General features: G+C 39.7%; 1 protein-coding gene across 2 annotated transcripts in view; it reads right to left on the reverse strand.

Annotated features, from left to right (window-relative positions):
* The window catches only part of tafa5a (TAFA chemokine like family member 5a), a 175751-nt gene extending 164042 nt beyond the window's left edge, over positions 1-11709 (reverse strand). For both annotated transcript variants that reach the window (XR_009389667.1, XM_059325636.1), the window contains exon 1: positions 11018-11709. Coding sequence is in view for 1 of the 2 variants with exons in the window: in XM_059325636.1 (XP_059181619.1) it covers positions 11018-11129 (112 nt within the window). In the remaining variant the exon portion in view is untranslated. The remainder of the gene's footprint in view (positions 1-11017) is intronic.
* Positions 11710-20786: the final 9077 nt, after the last annotated feature.

A 20786-nucleotide genomic window follows, 5' to 3' on the forward strand; every position in this document is an offset into this window, starting at 1 on the left:
GCCAAACGTACCAAACATGAATGGTTAAAATAATTAACCTATTTGTAATGAATAAACAGTTGAAGTAGTTAGCCAAACTGAGAATATAAATGGTTGAAATAGCTAACTTACTGTCATGAATAAACAGTTGAAATGGTTAGCCAGACGTATGACATACATAGTTGAAATAGCTAACTTAACTGTAATGAATTAACAACTAAAATAGTTAGCTAAAAGTAATAAATAAACGGTATGAATAGTTAGCTTGCCGCAACGAATAAACAGTTGAAATAGCTAAAAGCAGGCTAATAGATAAACGGCTGAAAGAGTTAGCTTACCCTAAGGAATCAATTGTTGAAATCACTAAAATGTATACATGAATGGTTCAAATAGTACAGCTAACTGCAATGAATAAACAGCTAAAATAGCTAAAAGTATTCTATAAACAGTTGAAATAGTTAGCTAACCCTACATGTATGAAAAGACAGTTGAATTAGCATAAAGTTAGCTGTTTAAATAGTTTGCTAAAGTAATAGATAAACAGAGTAAATAATAAATAGCTACAATAGATAGCAATTAATCGCTAAACAGTTAAAATAGTTAGCTCATCATACTGGATAAGTCGAGGAAAATTGCTTAAACTGAAAGCTAAAAGCAGCCAAATGGATATATGGTTGAAACATACAGCTACAGTCACTAATAGTGGTAGTAGTAGTACAAATGTAAATGTGACCAAACAGACCAAAACGTTAACAATTTAAGTATATGAAAACTACTGTCCTGATACCAACTTTCATAAAACGAATATTGTTAAATGGCATCCAGTTAAGGACCAATCAAAATGTGGATGAAGGGTACCACTTCAGATCTGACAGGGTTGTGATGGTATGTCAGACAAAAAAGTTGGGAACAATTGTAATCCATAACATACAGAGGAACTAAGGGGAAATAAGGGGAAACTGTTGTGTTAGACAAATAGTAAATAAATTTAACGTGTGCTATGAGCCACAAAAAATTTAGAAATTCATCGCAATTCATGGCTGAATGTTACTTAAATCGTAGTCTTCTGTAGTCATACAAACATACTTATAAATTATTCAACTGCATTGCATTATTTATGTTTGTATTCACTGCTACATTTAACTTATCCGATTAGTGACATTTGTTGCTTCTGGGACTCTATATGTGCCTCTCGAAATATTGAGGTTACTGCCTCCTTCGCAGGCAGTGGTTGTTTTTCCATTAAAACAGGAAACCTTCCTCATCCTCTGGGCTATACAGGGTCTCAAATCAAATCTTTACAGTATATCCCTTTTGCTCCGTACAACAGCAGCCACAAATCAGTTCATCGTTTCTGCATCCCAAAATGGTTGTTGGAGCTGCAACAAGCACTAGTGCAAGATAAATGAGGGCAAGCACATTGTAATTTCCATATCAATCACGGATAGTCTCAGCAGCTGAACTCGGGGAGAAAGAGAGGGAAAGGAAAGAGGGAAAGAAATGGAAAATGGGAGAGGGAGAAGAAGAAAATAAATGCTTTTGTTATTATGAACATTTATAATAACTCCAGGCTCCAGCTATTATTTAATAAAGCAGTGCGTATTTAGAGCCAGGTAATGCACCTTGTGGCACAGAGCCAGAAGCATACTGACTGACTGACCAGGTGACTGACTGAGTGGCTTTCCCTCCGTCTGTCTCTAACAATCCTTGAAACGGTTTCAGAATCTCAACTGTCTCTGACATCCGGGTGCAAGCAGAGTGCAGCTGTCATTTAGGCCATAAATGTCCAGCAGATTTATCTTCCTGAAACATTAACATTGAATCGTGGCTGTCAGCAGGCATGTCACCGGGCCTTGATGTGGAGGTGGTGCTGCTGACAAGCTGGCAGGAAGGGGGATGAAAGGAGGGAGGACGGGGTAGAGAGAGAGGGAATGAGGGGAGGCCCTGAAGGCCCCATAACAAGTTCTCGAGAGTTGGGCTGGTAAAACTTTGTGCCGGCGTTATCTTGTTAAGTGTTGGAGTCATTGAAGGACACCAGACAATTGATTGAACAGAGTTGACTTCAGCACAATTTCCTCCTTGTGGCGACATGTATCAACCAGGCCATTGGTCCCTATATTCTGGAGCTTAACTACCTCTCAGGCCTCCCACTGTGACAAATGGCTTCTGTCTCTTCTAATGTAATATTTGTTTCTACTTCTGAGAGCCTCTCGGCTACTCCACGGCGAGTCTGTCTGCCGACTGCTTCATTGTGTTAGCTGACTTTATTCCCCAACCGGCTGTCAATTGGTCGACCGTCTGAGTGTTCTCGTCTGTCTGTCTTTTGTCTCATTGCCTGCGCAGACATTTTTTCTCTCCCAAGCTCTTTCTACTGTTCCCTCGTCAAGCCCCTTGCTCTGTCTCGCACTCGCCATTTCTCTGCCTCCCTTGTTGCTCTCTGCCTGTCTCTCCTACTCTCCCATTCTCATTGCCTCTCTTCCATCCAACTTCCCTCCCTCCTCCACTCTTTTCTCTCTCTCCACTTTACCGCCGTGTCTTTGCTCCAGATGCTAGCTGTCTCAGCTCCGTGGGCCGCGTCTCAGTGATGGGCCCCTCCAGGAATTCAAAGCACCATTCTGGCATTTTCTTCCAAGCAATTGCTTTTTGCAGTAATAAAGGAGGGAGTAGCTTTAGCATCTCTCTCTCTGAATGGACTTACTGGCCCTAGGCAAAACATGCACAAGTGCACATCCGTGAATCCTCTCGAGGCGGAGCACACTACAAGACTCTGTCCGGATTCCGACCCAATTAAGCCGTCTCACATAATTTACAGGATTGGTCACAGGAACCTACCATTAATCACTGTTTCTTTGTCAACGGCTCCAAATGGGGCTCCCGAATCTTAACATTCTCTGTACGTATTTTCATTTTAATAAGAAAATCCTGAGCTGTTATGCACAAACAAAGCCTTTCTTTGACAGCGACCTGTTGAGCCCCGCAGTCATACACCACTAACAATATGATATGTAAATATTATACATGCAGTTTTAATGGTAATTAAAGTCACATTGACACCAAATTAATTCACTATGGGACACGGAGCATTTAAGGTGCAATTAGCCATGGAGGCGGCTACGGCGATACTTTGCCTAACTGCAAACTCCAAACACTTCACAATTTGTTCTCACATTAAGTAAATGTCACAGCATATTAGCATGCTATTACGGCATGTTTTTTGTTTTGTTTTTTTACACAGTAGGGTCTGGGTGCACCAAGGTGCAGGTGGAAGCAACCTGAAACCCAGAAAGGGTGAGAAAAACAACAGAGGAGAGGATGAAGTGATGAGGAACAAAAGAATCAGTGAGACAGAGAAGCGGCTTTAATGCAACTTTTACTGCATCTCAGTGTAAACAAGTGCACCAACTGTTGTAGCTGTTAACTGTTCTGAGACTGTGGAGCAGCTGGGGAGGAACAGGCTGTGTGCTGTTTCACTACAGATGAAGCTATGATAACAAAACTGCAAAACACAGCTATGATGCTGACTTGTAGGATTTAGTGTGGTTACAGCGGAAAGCCCACAATGCTTGCCACTGTGTCTTTGCCAGGACTCGTTATACATGGAATGGCCTGTACATGTGCATATACTGTTATATACATGCTATTTTACCCCAGAGGATGACATTACATCTTTTTCTTATTAAACAAGTTTTTCCTTGTGTGTTTTCCTGCGATCAATAGCTGTAACAAGAGGCGGGCACGCACAAAGTGGTGATATTGAAACGAGAAGCACTGAGGCTGTAATTGATTGCATACCTGCATTTATAAGTGTTGTGTGTGTTAGGCTTGTCAACGAAAAGGCCAGCATTCATTGATTCAGCAAGAGGCTGCAGAGAATAATGTTCTCTGCAATGTCGTTTCAAAATAATTCTGTTTGATTTCTGTGTTTCCATGTAAAAAACTAAAGTGTTTTGTTTTTTAGAGAATTCAGTGCAGCTGCTTATCTTCAATACAACTGTGGTCCACAATGGAATAAGATTAATGCTGTGTTTCAGTTCATATTGAATTGAGGAGTGCTTAAGTGCAATTCACACTGCCAATCATGACAAAATGCAGGTCGCTTTCAGTACCTGAATGATGGTGTACTCATAACGACAAAAAGTTAAGTGTGGAACATTGAATTATTCTCCGTCTCAATGGTCAATATCTGGGCAATGTAGTGGAAGGAAAGTGACCACAAAACTTGTGAAAATAGCAATCGTTATTTCCAGGAAGTGCAAACAACCATCCTTAATTTGAGATGATATTGCCCTGTCAAAATTCATGCACTACACGGTGTAGGACATGGAAAATACTAAAATAAATACTAAATAAAGTATCTGAATTTTGACTACAGCCATGCCAGCTACTCTCTAAGATTGATTTGGGGGGCGTTAAGTAATCAGCTAATGCTTGCCGGGTTAACACGCTTTAAATTATTTTACATTAACTGAAAACACACTGTGAAATGGTCAAAGTTCTAAGACAAAAATACAGTCTTTAGATGGAACAAATACTAGATAACCATGCTCAAACGCTGGCCTGCTTTATCATCTATCACTATATGGGACCATATTTTACAAAACAAAACCCCATCATGCTGTGAAGAAGACCTGAAATTTGCGATTGAGAACATAAAGTTATTAGGAAGATGTTTCCTGAGGTAATAAATCAAGTCAAAAGTAGGGCCAGTTTCTCATAGACTTGTATACAATCTTCTTTTAGCAACCAGTAGTTGCCCCCTGCTGACTGTTAGAAAGAATGCATGTTTAAGAAACTTGTGCATTGGTTTCACTTTTCAGACACAGAGGTTGCCAGCTTTCCAGGTTCATCTAAGCACAATGTGCCGACCTGCTGGCGGTGCTGACAATCCATTCATATATAAGGCATTTCAGTCAGGACCAGCCAACAGACTGACAGACCAGCATTGCCATCCATAGAGCCACATTGCCAGCTTGAAGTTTGCTAGAATTCAAGGTGAAGCAGCAAAGTCTTTATGCAGTATAACAGATGTTCGCTGTAAAAATGGGAAATGCTGTTCAGAAAGGAAGCAATCTACTTGTCAACTTTAGCACTATGTCACTGTTAAAGCAAAAAACGGGTCCCTGGTTTGATGTAATTGCCTTTCCACAGTCCAAAGTGTGCAAACATCAACACATTTTTAAAACATACAGGATGATGGATGCCCACTGCCTCACAGAAGAGGCCGAGAGCAGCAACCATATGCCTGAAGATTCCCATCAACAAGCATTCCCTTAACTCTAAATTGTACTCTTCATTCGTTTCCAGACAAAGGGAAGCAAGAAAGGGTTGACACATGAGTGCAGGCAGCACAGAAAAAAAACACAGCGCCTGTGGCCACCCTGCCATCTCCCATTTAATGTCAATGGGTCCCTGCACACGCTGAAAGAGATCCCATTGCTGCTTAATATTTTATACAGCGAGTCACAAAATTCTTAATATTCCTTCCTTGCCTTACCAAACTTGACGCTTTCCATCTGTGTCACGCTCATTACGCGATAACAGCAAACCACTCCGCCACACCCGCCCAAATGACACTCATCATGGTCTTTAAATTTTGCAAAGCAGCCTTCTAAAAAGCCATTCAAATATGCATGCGGTCTCTGGCCCCATTTCCGGGGGTCCGTAATGTGGCTTTTCGCTTTCTCTGTGGAAAACTCAACAAGTTGACTCCCTTTATGAATTTACGTCCCCAGGCCATCGGCAGGCCTTTCTACCGCTTCCTGACAGCAGCTCCTCTCTCCGTCGCCCTCCCTGCAGAGGAAGATGCTCGGGGCTATGCCGAAAATAAGATATTCAAATATGTCCGCGCGTTCACCTTTAAGTTTCTGTGTTTTTCGAGGTCAGCCGAGTCCCCTTTTCTCTGCTGGTGAATCAGATGACTCGGATTGTGTGTGCATGTGTGTGTGTGCAGATTCTAGCCGTATCACTACCCGACTGTACGTGTGATTATGTGTTCTGAGCTCTTCGGGCGGCGAGGTGAGATGCCTGGGCGCGTCACACCATCTTTTCTCCATGGATGCCCCCGAGCTGCGGTTCAGTCAACAGTCAACAATCCATCGATTCAGGCGCGGAAACAACTGCGAGTCATAAACAAACAGGCAGAAGGAAGAACACAGGAGACCACGCTGAGAGACGGAGCGGGGACAGATTTAAGCAGCAGCAGAGAGCTTTTGTCCCTGACAGCAGCGGAATGTGTGCTCATGTGTGTGCAACCTTAAAATCTGGGTGATGTTCATGTCTGTTCGACCTCTGAAAAACTGCTTTGATGCAATCATGTGTGTGTCTTCTTTGATGTTGTATTCATTATTATCTCTAATGTATGTATTTGCCCTTGAGTGCTTATAACTGTCTGCGCATGTAGGTGTGTTTATGCACACATTGGATTACATTAAAGGCTGGAGTGAATCAGCAATTGCCACATTTTTCACACTGGTGGTTTCTGTAAGAGTGGAACCTTTTTCTCTACCACTTCCTCCCCCTTTTCTCTCTTTGCAGTTCAAACCAGGACCACAGCCGTGGCTACATTCCTTAGCCATCCAAAGCTAAGATTAGCATACTGATTAGCTAGCCTTGTGGCTCTATCTTTGCCCCCCCTCAAGCTCACATGCAGGCCTACAGCCTCATGAATACATAATAGCACCATCAGCAAACAAATGCATGGCTGAGAGCTTCCAGAGGAGGGAGCTAGTGCACAGAATACAATGTTTCTTCTTTTGTAATGTAATCAGAGGGCACTCAAGCATTCTCGTGTGATTAAAGTTTCGGTATAAACGGTTAAATTGTTGAGCTTGTTTGTCGGCATCTATTCACTTTCTTTTCCACTGCCTTCTTTTTCCACCCTCAACAGGGCTTCTGTTCCCTTTGCTCATCTCCTTTCTTTTCCCATTTCTTCCCTCCTTCTATCCTCCAAATCTCCTCTCCATCAGTCCCAGCCTCGACCTCCTCTCGCCTTCACCTCCCTTTCTTCTCCCCACACCTCTCCCCTTTCTTATCAAGGCATTAGCCGGGATATCAAGCCACCTCCTGCTCTCACCTCTTTCAACACCACTCCTTCTATCCCTCGCTCCCTCCCTTCCCTTCACCACATCTCTCTCTCTCTCTCCTCTTAAATCTCTCCCTCTGAGAAGGGCCTGAGTGAGGACGGCAGATCGTGTGAAGTTGGATGTTGATTCTAGGTGACAGGCACCATATGAGTCATAGCCATAATCACAGAGCTCCCCCTCGATCGCCGCCACCACCCACCCCCTTTTGGCTGCACAACACAGCAGCACTGCAAAGTAAAATGCCCTTGGTACAAACAATAGCTATACAGTACACATCATGCATGTAAATTTTTACAAATTGTACTTCTTCCCGCGCTCTCACGCAGCCTTCAACACTTTCGGAATAAGAGTCATTCAGACAACGAAATGTGCATATTACAATGCAAAATAATGGCCACATGGTCCGGTAAGAATGTGTGCAAGTAGTTTAGATTTGCATAAAGCACCTTAATGTATGGAACAGATGGAACCATGTAAATACTGCAGACCATTTTCCTATCCATATTTATGCATAAATGCTGTATATGTGCATATGTTAACAGTCAGTGTTGCAGTTATGGGTTTTCTTCATATAAATGTGTTATCAGATGTAGTTCTGATTGTTCAAAATGATTATTTATAATATTTCAATGGAATCATATCAAGAAGTCATATATAAATCATACAGAGGTAAATTGAGCTGATTTAAAATATTTTGCAGGAACATTATTTGAAAATTTGTTTTATTACATAATGAGAGTCATCGTTTAGCCTGAAATATGTATTTTTTTTCTTGATCATTTCATGTGACACATTCATTTTTGCACTAAAGGTCTGAATAAAATAGGAAAATACTTATAATTTGTTGAGTATTTAATTCACACAAAAATAGGCCTCACCATTACTTTTTATTTATTGTTTATTTAAAATTCCAGAAAACATGCTTTATCATGATATATATCACTATTGATACATGAAATTAATCTATGTCAACTTGAGGATTTTGGCCATATCATATCATATATACACCACTCTAATTAGAAGTGAGGCAAACATGTATTTATGGCAAAGAAATGTTCAAAAAAGCATTCAAAAGCCACTAAACCCCATCATTTTTGCAACTGTAATACTATTGTGTGAAGGAATACAGTCAAATGTAATAGAACTGCTTTGATTCATAGATCAAGAGGAAATGAATCAGCAACTATTGTCATACTTTTTTTTTTTAAATGACACACTTGATGGTTCCAGCTTTTAAAATGAGGGAACTGACTACTTCCCCTGTTCGTGTGCCTTCCCTGTTTTCCCACATTAGGACTGGGTAATATAGCCAGCCCTAATGTATCCTGATATATGTCATTACACATCTTTATAAAGTTAACCATCAAGATATAGCATGTCTCCCATGTTAGCAAAACAGTGCCTCAATGGTTTACTACCACATGGAGGAGAATGTTAAGCATCGTAACACAGTTCTTCCTCTCTCTATATATATATATTGCAGAGTCCTAGCATCCAATACAGTTGTGAATATCTTTCATTTTTAGACTGTAAAAACTATTAAATATTTGATGATATCACCTTGAGCATTGAAAGATTTGTCACTGGCATTCAGCATTCAATTGGCAATGAGCAACAATGGAAATATTCATCAGTTGCAGCCCTGAAATGTCGAAACCTTGGAGCATGAGTTATACTGTCTGTGTTCATTTTAAATATGGAACATACTTTTATCAACAACTCAATCCAAAGAAAAAGTGGATATTTATGGCTACATTTTTTTAAATTTGTGAATGCAAGTGTTGTCAAAGTATTATGAGAATGGCTGAAGGAGACTGAAGATAAGAGAAGAGGCCAGTAGAGAGGGGCAAGAAAATCTGCTGAGAGAGCAGAGACCTCAGTTAGAATGACATACAGTAACAAGCAGCAGTCAGCTCAGCCCTGCACCACAAAACAGCCCCAAAAATAACAGCATGTGAAAGAAATAAGAAAAGGGAAGAAAATTGAATAAAAGGTGCAACAAAAATAGGCTAAAGGAGATTAAAATATCAGGAAAATCAAGATGAAAATGTTGGAAATTGATTAAAATATATATAATGTAACGTTGGGGAGCTGGACCAGACGGCTGACCGGGACAGCGAAGGACACAAGAATAAAGTAGAGGAGAGGGTGAGATAACTATATAAAAAAAGGACAAAACAGAAAGACAGCACAGATGAGGAAGGTCAAACAAATTGGAAATGGATGAGAAGAAAGACAAAGCTAAAAGCAGTGAAAGCTTCTGAGCTGTGAGTTCACATGATTGGAGATTAATCTGCCAGAAAGACCACAAGCTGAGACAAAAGCTATTTTTTTAAAGGGAAAAAAGAGAAGCCAAGAAGAAAAACCAAGAAGGCTCTCTGGCTTTAGTTTAACACAAGAAAATCAGTGGTAAGGAAAAAGAAATGTTGTTGGACTGGATTGTTTTTTTGACACAGTGAAAAAGTGATTGAAGCCTCGGTGTTGCATTTCAAACAACTGTGAGCAGTACGGGGTGAGGAGCTTATAAAAGAGGAGGAAAAAAACACAGCAAGGAATCAAAGATCACAATATTAACTTCCACGAGGGGTTAGGTGTTGCCGGGCAGCAGGTTGCGATCCTCAGAGGGGGCTCAAAGACTGCTGACTGAAACAAACATCCAAGCACCATTGATTGGACACAAGCAGAAGATCAATCGACATGGCCGAAGGCACCATAAAAGAAGAAAAAGCCCACCCGATCCAGAAGCTTTCGCTATTATGAACCAAGCCCCCAGCATTGATTGACCCGGGGTCTGTATGATTACAAAGCAAACTCAATCTTGTGTCCATTGTGGGTGAAAAATCAGAAAAAGGAGCAGGTGGCTGAGAGGAAAATTCAAGAAAATCGAGTCATTAATGTGTCTCCAGCTTAGCTGATGTGCTCCAAGACAATTATATTAATCATTAGCTCGGCGGCTAATGAAATACCTACATTTTTTTTCTTTTTATTGTGGCTATTGCACATAGCCTCTGTTGTTTTTTTGTCTCCACACATAGCAGACTGGAGCACAGTGTGCCAGCTGGATATCTCCTCAAAAGTGAGTCAGGGAAGGGAATGCAAGAGGGAGAGAAGGTGTGAGGATGCCAGTGAGGGAACAAGAAAATGAAAAAAGGCATCTCCGGCCTGAGAAGTAGACTCAGAGAGAGATTGTGTGACCATGTGTACGCATACATTTCCCTAACAAGGTTCCCCTGAGGCGATAGCTGAATCACAGCCTGCAGTAAGACTTACTGTTTGTCCAACTAAAAGAGCCAGATTCATACATTTTTCTTTAAATCATTTTTTATACTGTACATGCCTCGTGGGGATTATTTATCTCCTGCAACCAGTGTTAAGTCCAGAGACGAGATGACAGATGCATGACTGTCTGACCTCAGTAAGTGAGTCTGACAGCAACACAGCCCTCAGGACAGAGATGTGTGTGTGTGTGTGTGTGTGTGTGTGTGTGTGTGTGTGTGTGTGTGTGTGTGTGTATGTGTGTGTGTGTGTGTGTGTGTGTGTGTGTGTGTGTGTGTGTGTGTGTGTGTGTTTGTGTGAGAGAGAAGAGCATGAAAAGGAGCCACAGGAGACTTAATTAGGCCTCTGGGACCCTTGAGTTCAACCTCCTGTCCTAAGTAAGTGTCTCCACCAGACAAGAAGACACATTTCCCTCTTATCTGAGTCAAATCTCTGTCTTTTTTCTGTCTGTTTGCATGAGTGGGGAGGGAAAAAAATAAGGCTGGGTGATGGCGTTTGCGCGCAGCTGCGAGTGCCTGTTAAAAATGACACCAGTGAGATCAATAATGCCAATACCAGGCATATGATTTTACTGTCCCCAACTCCATGACACGGTCACCCACTGCGCACCAGCCCAGCCCCCCCACCCCCCTAAAAAGCCGCCGATATGTGTGGTCACCAACTAAGCGGCGGGGACTTACCGCAGTAGAGAAGCAGTAGCGCTGTCAGAAGCACCACAGCCCAGAAAGTTGACGACATCCTCGGCCAGCGACTGGCATCTTTGCGCCTTGCCAACCTTGACACCGAAGCCATTGAACAAACGGAGAACGCACTTCCTCTGTGTGAAGAGACGAATAGTGATAATAAAAAAAATAAAGATCTCACAATCCAGCTCGGCCTGTCACAATGCGTGTAAATCCCACAAAAAAACGGAGCAAGTGATGGAAAAGCAGATATTTGCTCCAAAGATAGTCGAATTGCCGGTGCGCAAAAGAAAAAGGTCACATTTTCCTTAAAAGAATCCCATTTGGGGGATAAACGCAGTGTTTTTTTCTGTGCACAAGTTAGAAAACGTCCTTTTTAGTTGACCCAAAGTGTGTTAACCTCAATTCCGCGTCCTTTATTATAGTAAAAGAAAGCGCTGGTGGCTGAGTTAACGCTCAAAGTGTTTAATCATGTATACCGCAGCGTCGTAAAAGCTCCTTTCACCTGTGGTAGGTTTCCTCGGTTCTCTCCAGCCTCACCAGCCCCCGACGGCATAGCCCAAAGACCGGGGGTTGAAAAAGAAACGCGGTCCAATAAAATCCGCTGAGTAAACGCCCGGGTGGATGAAGCAGGGTTGGTAGTAATAAAAAAAAAGAAGAGGGGGGGAAAAGTCCTCGGTTTGGGGGACGAAGTAGATGAGGATCACAGCATGCTGACAGGAGGGGACGGAGGATGGAGAATGGATGGGTAGACACAGAGAGACTGTGGGAGAAAGGAGCGGGAGGAAAAGTGCGCACTGTGCGACTCCAAGTGATTTTTTCCCCCAAAGTGAAACATTCAAATAATCGATATTACGTCAGCAATAAGCCACTTGAGGTCGCGGTTTACAGTCATATTACTACAGCTCGATGCTGCGCGCGGGTCTTACATCATACACTCAGCGTGAATCAAGACTCAATGTGTTTTTATTGATTTTATATATTATGCCTGTTTGATTTTTTTAATCGATACTGTGATGTTTGCCCATTAACCTTATATTAATTCAGTTAGCTCACACATAATGAGTGCGCCAAGATATTTTTTTTCAAATTATGCAGCAAAGGTATGCGTTTTTCAGATATTTTACTGTGGAATGAAGGTATCTCCGCGTCAGCATATGTAGCACAATAAAGACATTTTTAAAGATGCATGTGACATTCAGAGCAGACTGAATATGTTACTGAATGGTTAAAACAATCATAGCTCTACATTGCATTTTTAAATTGACTTTATTGCCATCTTGAGCCCACTCATGTATTTTATTTTATTTTATTTATTACAATAACCAGACTTTCCTGAAATAGATAAATATATAAAATGATAAATAAAAGAAAACGTTGCTCCTTCTATTGTGTGCTTGGAAGTTAAAATACTTTATTAAATAGAAAATAGAAAAAAAGAAAGTGAGGTAATTTTACTTCCATTTTATGCCATTATATGTCTATTACATTTCAGATGGAAAATAATAATAATAATAATAATAATAATGTATATATATATATATATATATATATATATATATATATTATAATAATATAATCTAATAATATATATATTTCAATATAATAATAATAATATATATATATATATATATATATATATATATATATATATATATATATATATATATATATTACATGTAACGGATGGCTTTGGGTTTTTGTAGTTCAGGAATTTTACAAAAACACATTTGTATGATATTCTAATCTTTTAAAATATGATGCATCATAGATTAAACTAACCAAAACGTATATCTTATTGAAACATGTGCAGTATATTATATTATGCAAATGTCAATCTACTATCCCTGTTTAGCACCAAACAGCAGACAGACAGTTAGCACCTATCCTGTGAACAGTGTGCAGCATGTAGCTGCTAAAGAGACGATTTTCCCTCAGGAGATTGTGGAGGCTAAAAGACAGTGAATATTAAACTTACATTCAACAAGTGGCCAGAAATATTCCAAATGAACAATAATATTTCTCTACAACTTCTACATGTGTTAATAATAAGGTTCTGTATTGGTGATAATCAACATCAACAAGTCAATGTGTTATGATTCAATATATTGTGATGTATTAGAATATGCATACAATCTGACTTTAAAACAGAAAAGGGGACATAATAGAAAATCAAAAACTGTCTGTCACAAATCTTTCACCATGAGTAAATAAGCAAATGTTTGCAGCATCAGTGCAATAGGGGATTATGTGTCAGTGTTGAGTTCACAATGTATTACTGCTGCCCCGAGTGGCAAATACAAGAAAACAGTTAATGCAGGTTATGTTAGATTGATTTTAAGTGAAGGATTTTAACTTGTATACTTGCAGTATTTTTACATCATATTGCTGCAAATTGTACTTCAGTAAAGGATCTGAATACTGTTCACTGTTTCAGGACCATGAACAGAGCCACTGTCAGTGCCTCAGTTTTTCAGACAGCTTCATGGGCAACACAATGGCGGTGTTGGTACCATGGACAGTGCCAGTGACAAACAGCCCAATGGAGAAAGGGGTTTCAGCACCAATGGAGAGTTGGTACCATGGACAGCACCAGGGACCAGTCGGCCAATGAACAGTGCAGAAAAGCTAGGGTATTTCAGCACCATGGACAGCACCAGTGACTAACAGCCTAAAGAATAGTGTAGTAGACCAAGGGGCTTTCAGCACCATGGACAGTACACATGAGCTGCACAGGAGAGAGTTTGTACCTTGGACAGAGCCAGGCCCCGATGCTCAGCCCCAAGACTCCCACAATGGAGTTGCAGCACCACTGAGCTCTCTACACTCTGGCTGCTCCTGTCAAGCTGGAGCTGGCTTTCTCTGCTGGCAGTGAAGCTCTGGAGGCCTCTGTGCATTCACCTCAACAACCCCTACCATGCATACTAAACCTGAAGCCTGTGCTCATACCATCTTGTGGTCTATAGGGAACAAATGAGCATGAATAACTCAATATTCAAGCCCAAAAATGTTGCTTCTATTTTGGAAATGGAGATGCTCAGCCTGAAAGCTGGGCTATCATTTCCAACAAGTTCCTTTATAGAGATTCCAAGTTATCCCTGCTTAGCCTTGCTGTAATGTTCACTAGACTGGAGCTCTTGTAAAGCAGACTGTAAACCACACTGGGTGTAGTAAAGTAGTTAATTGCTGTATGTGTCCCTATCAGTCCTTGTAAAGCTCTAAATCTGTATGTAATTGCTCTTTCTGGTAACTTATGTTAGTAACAATATGAAAAGTGGACATGTTTTACCCCAAATAACGTGTACTTCACCCCCTCCCTCTTTTTGCCACTTCTCTTCCTGTCTTCTCTCCATTTGCCTGTTGCAGCACTGATCTTTAAAAGTGAAGTAGTTAATTGCTCTATGTGTCCATATCAGTCCTTGTGAAGCTCTAAATCTGTATGTAATTGCTCTATTTGGTAACTTATGTCAGTAAGAATGTGAAAAGTGGATTTATTATCACAGATCATCTATGTTTCACCCCTCCCCCTTGTTGCCACCTCTCTTTTTGTCTTCTCTCCATTTCCCCATTGCGGCATTGGTCTTTTAAAGTAAAGAAGTTAATTGTTCTATGTGTCCCTGAAAAGTAATTTTTTTTAACCTCAAATAATGCATGCTCAACCCCTGCCCCTGTTGCTACCTATCTTCCTGTCTTTTCTCTATTTCCCTGTTGCAGCATTGATCTTTAAAAGTAGAGTAGTTAATTGTTCTATGTGTCCCTATCAGCCCTTGTGAAGCTCTAACTCTGTCCATAATTGCTCTATCAATGTGAAAAGTGGACTTTTTTTTAACCTCAAATCATCTGTGTTTCACCCCTCCCCCATTTTGCTACCTCTCTTCCTGTCTTCTCTCTATTTCCCTGTTGCATCGCTGATCTTTAAAAGTAAAGTAGTTAATTGTTGTATTTGTCCCTATCAGTCCCTGTGAAGCTCTAACTCTGTATGTAATTGCTTTATCTTGCTCTAAGTTAGTAAGAATGTGAAAAGTGGACACTTTTTACCCCAAATCATGTGTGCTTCACCCTCCCCTTCTTTTTTTGCCACCTCTCTTCCTGTCTTCTCCCCATTTCCCTGTTGCAGCATTGATCTTTAAAAACAGTGGACTCAATGTAGATAGTCAATTACAGCCCTGGTGGGAAAGCACTGGCATGGTGCCTCTTACATAGTGTTGTGTCAGTGACTGTGGCACTAACTGAACAGTGAGGCCAAAGCTTCCTTGGCACGCACACAAACACACCAGCACACAAACCTACACACACATTATTTCGATGCAAATTATGCAATTAAGCACATATACGCCAGTTTACTCTGTCGGTCTGTTTTTCTCTCACACATTCACACTAACAAAAGCAGCCATTTGCTTTGTTGCTGGGATATAATGCATGAGCTGTGGCCTACATATGTTATCCCCCTCCTTCACTTTTACATAACATTTCAAAAACTCCAAACAGAATGAAGCACACAAGGCATGAAAACACTGACTCGGATATTGCTATTTTGGAGGATGTTACCCCCCCCCTTCAGAGGCTTCAAAGTTGAACACAAAGATACTGGCTGACTCACTTTTTTCTGGCTGTGAACCATCAAAAAATATTATCTTATTCCTTCACAACATGAATCAACATTGTGGCACTGGTTCTATTGAGTCTCTGTGTTCACTGGTGCTTAGGGCTGAGGTCTGGCCTCTGTTGAGTTCAAATGGATTTGTAAAGTATCTGTGCAGTTTAAATGGTATTTTAAAACGTAGATGAGGAATCCAAGTGAAACATCCACACGCTGCTGCCAAGTGTAACAAGCTCCTGAAAAATCAAATAAACATTTTCCTTTGGTGGAGATATGATCCTGCATCTTAGCAGCAGGCTCAGGACTTCTGTAGACTAGAAAGAGACTTGACTGTAGAGGAAGCAATGAATGATACCTGCAACTACTGCAGCACAGAGATAAGCGAGCAGCGAAGGAGCTCTCTTCTTCTTTGTTTACTCGATGCCTAATGATGCTTTTCAGGAAATGTTGGCTCCAAAGGCGACATCCAAGTGCCACCTCCTTTTAAAAAATGTGTCCTTGCATCAAATTAAATCAACAGATGGTATTACATAAAGAATAGCAGATAAAAAGAGCCTCAATTGCTCAGAAATCTGTAATGATTACAATCAAATAATGGTGCTTGACTCAGTTAGGCAGACCCCTGGGCTCTGGAAAATACAGCATGTCATTAACACCTTAGCATCAAAATGACCTGCTGGTTTTTTTTCTTACAGACACTGTATAAACTCAGTCTTAAGACAACAGAGAAGATATAAGTTTCATATGAAAAATAAATGGGTCAATCTAGGAATTCATTGAGTACCATTATTTCTATTATTATATCTTGTCAGGATGCTCAAAATTAGACCTTTTTAGAGAGGGAAAAACTGACAGGCAATTTTAAAAGGGGTCTCTTAAACTCTGATCTCAAGATATCTGAATGAAAATTGGTTCTAGTGATGCTAATAACATGCAGTTTAAGGTAACAACCATATTGTTTTATTCATGCATGAAAATGTGTTGTTTTCACCTATTGAATTTGAATATGTCTGCATACTGGGGTCCCTAGATTGTCCTCAAATTGCATAAACTGGGTATCACTGGAAAGCTGAGACTCTTGTTGATTCTGTGAGCCCAATTTTAGTTCTGTGTGATGATGTTAGTCAGCATAGTAGCATTTCATAAACCTGGACCTCTGTGTATAAATTACCTGCAGTGGCATCTAGGTGAATTACAGCATCATGAAACTTGAGGTACTTATACTTTATTTGAGTATTTCCATTTTATGTAACTTTATACTCTTACTTCACTACATTTTGAGGCAAATATTTTACTCCACTGATTAGACTTTTTTTTTTTTAACTAAATCTTATCACAGTATACTAAGTAGTCAATTCATCCCCATCTTTACAAATTAAAACACTGCTTACATAAAAGCATCAATACAAACAATGTAATAATATATTAGAATATATAAAATAATCTGAGTGGGGCCATTCTGCATAACGTGTACTTTTACTTTTGATACCTTAAGAACATTTTGATGCTGATACTTTTGTACTTTTACTTCAGTAAGTTTTGAATGCAGGACTTTTACTGTACTGGAGTCATTTTGCAGTGTAATATTGGGTATTAGTACTTTTACTTAAGTAAGGGATCTGATAACTTCTTCCATCACAGGCCGTGTGCTGCCAAAAAGGAATTTTTTTGGAGATACACAACGTTACACTAACCCAACACTAAGCGTGCTGCGTTCCATGCCATTGGCTTATGAAGCTATATTGTCTGATGCCCAAAATCTAATATACACTGTAGCACCTGGATAAACAGACCTAGCAGAGCCATGTTTCCTTTTTGTCAAGCTTTTTTGACCTAGCAACAGCAACCAAGGGAGGTAGGGCTTCAGATCGGTCAATTGAATGGAATTAAGGAAAGTAGAAGGGGGGAGCTAATACAAGGACCACGCAATCGCTCTTTCTAAACAATGAAGAAAATTAACTGCAGTAGGTGAAGCAATGAGAAATGATTAATGGCTGCATCCAAGTTTAGAGCAACAGAGAAACAAATAAGAAGCAATCAGGTCTTTGTCATTAAGGCTCATTGATCTCACACCTTGCCATGGAAATGCTTTTACGTGATGGCCATTTGGTCATTTTTGCTAATGACCGTCCCTTTATGGTTTCTTTTACTTATGCAATAAAGTGTCTCCAGCATGAAAAAAATGTAGCTCAGATGCAGCTTTTAATAGCAGCACTTCAAAATGTGGTTTTGTCATGAGTGAGGGTTCTGTGCTGTCAGTGTAGTTACTCTGATGACTAAAGTAGCCTTCATTTCTTCATACTGTCATATTGTTTTGCTGACAAAACGTCATATGGTGCTGACAAGATGTGATTTACAATGTTGCAAGGGCATAATGAAAGTGCATAAATTAAGAAAATCACATTGCACTCAGAACATACTGGGAATCTTGCATAGGCATCATGATGCAACAGCCACTCACAAAATTAAATTTACTTTGACATCCCCCCCCCTGAATTCCTTCCAACAATATTTATAAAACAAGCAATTATGATCATTTTTTGTAAAATTAACTTTAATAAAATCCTGAGGAAATCAGACCCCTGTCCATGAAGTTCTCTGTCCTCAGGAGTCCTCTGGTGACAGGACTGTGAACATCAATCAGTCCCTCTAACTATGGAGCCTTCAAGTGATCGATATTAAGTAGAGAATAGTAACTTATTGGTTCTCCAGTGGTTGTCTGGCAGCTGTGTCTGTAATGGGCATATAACTCCAAAATGGAACGGCAAAAGTTCTTTGTTACTCTTTGGTGTTCCACAAATTAAACACATAACTTGTTATTGCGTGTGTGTTTTTCACTTGTGGACAGTGTCAGGCCAGCTGTTTCCCTGTTTCTCGTCTTTATGCAAAGAAGTTTCGCGCTATAAGAACACCCACTATGTGGATATTGTTACAGAACCCTTTGGCTACAGAAGAGCAAATCTCTTCCCAGATGAATCCCTCATGATTCTGGTGACCTCCTGACCTTTCCTTTTGGTACCATCCCTCAGGACAAACTTAACATTCAGCTAATGCTCTAAGAACAGCTATATCATCAGCATGTTGTTTGCTCTGTCTAACACTTTCATTTAAGTCTTATAATGCACTCTGTACTGCAGCCAGAGGAAGCTCATCACATGAAGTGTGAATTTTAAATCCTGTCTCCTAGGAATTAGGGTTATATATTACCAAATATATAAGAAGGCAGGGGGAATGTGATTCATGAAGGTGACATTATGAAATACAAAAGTGAATCTGCGAAAAGTGAAATAAAGAAAATGGCATTATAAAAAATAAATTTAAATAGCAGTTTTATTCATATGATTAACTATTTCATATTGTATTTTTTATTTATTTAATATTGAATTGCTATACTTCAGTCTCAATTTGCAAGCCTCTCCCATTGATAATCCTCCTGCTGCTGGTCTGCTACTGGCAGCAGTCAACACAATGTTTTATTGATTTTAAGGATTTTACGAGTCAGTGAAACCTTAATAAGACCATTTAATAAGTGGAGGAACAGGAAGAACTTTACACAGTTGTACAGTGTTACGATGTATAAGCATTGCAGGAAAGTGACTTATACTTTGGATAGAAGTACGTATAAGCAAGTACAGACAAGCCATAGAATTTTAGTAAGTGATTTGACATTGAGTAACTCTTACGATAGGGATTAGAAGCCCATTTCGGGGGGTAGAGTTGGGGGAAAAATCAATACAGAATAGCATTGCCATATTTTGCGTGGCAATATTATATCAATTCATGGCCGCCAAGTATAGATTTTAGTGTCCTGATGGCAATATTTTTTGCCATTTTTGTTTTTTCCAGAGGCCTTAGCGGGCCCCCTTCTAGCAATATACTGGAGATCCTGGTATCATATGAAACTAGAAGATCTAAGGAATCTATAGGCACCATGTGTCAGGATATTGTGTCAGGAAGTTTTTTTATATTTCATAAAAAAAAATTCAGAGCAGTGAAGCTTTAAGTTTTTGAAAGTTTGATAAAATGCTGCAGTTGTTGTCTGTATGTTTGATATTTTTTGATGATGTTTTGACTCATTGTGGAGAAATAAAAAGACTGAAGTGAGATGAATACACTGAGAAATTTCTCTTATTTGACAAAACATTCTTGATTGAATTGAAAAATGCAGTTAAACAGTTTAATCGCAATATTATATCGCAGTACTCACCATATCGCAAAATGCCTAAAATCGCAATAATATCGTATCGTGACTCAAATATTGGGATATAATCGTATCGTGTTGATTCCACCTCTACTGGGTGGTCACTGTGAGCAAAACAAGCTGTGTCCCAGTAAATGATAACTTTAAGCCTAGTCCATGTGTACACAGGTATTTTAGAGAGAATTTTTTTTTCTTCTGAAAAAACAAGCAGTTTTAAAAACAAAATCTCAAGTCAAGAACATGCCAAACCAACATGTAATGATATAACTAACCCTAAAGCCATGACTAAAAGAAGAAGATGTTGGGCAATCACAAGCCTGTAAAAAAGCTATTACGGAAAGGATATGTAGCAACAACCACTTTGTTTGATTTGATTTGATTTAAGTTTATTTTGAATATGAAAACAAATAATAATAAATAAAAAAAGAGTCAGACAAAACATTTAACATGACAGAATACATATTCGAAAAGGAGTGAGGAGAAGTAAAACTTATAAACTCCCACCCCCTCTCCTTAAATATGACAAGTTAACATCCTTATCTAAACATGTCTTGTATTACAAAAACATAAATATAATTTACCTATACAGCGAAATTATACATACATACACACGCCCACATTTGGATACATACCCAAACACATGCACACATACATATGAAAGGCAAAGAAACAACAACACAAGGAAAAGAAACAACAACACAAGGAAAAGAAACAACAACGCAAGGAAAAGAACAACAACACACGGAAAAGAAACAATAACACAAAATGACAACCAGTGTAAAAAGATCAAAATAAATAAACACAGTATCCTCATAACACTTGGTGCAACCCAACATCTCCCTCATCCATGTACCTCTGGAAAATAGTGTCTTTGTACCTAATTTTAAACTGTTTCATGTTTGGACATTGCTTCAGCTCCATATTGAGCTTGTTCCACAGTCTCACCCCGCTCACTGAGACACAAA

This window comes from Centropristis striata, chromosome 22 (assembly GCF_030273125.1).
Source record: "Centropristis striata isolate RG_2023a ecotype Rhode Island chromosome 22, C.striata_1.0, whole genome shotgun sequence".
In the NCBI taxonomy this organism is placed as follows: Eukaryota; Metazoa; Chordata; class Actinopteri; order Perciformes; family Serranidae; genus Centropristis; species Centropristis striata.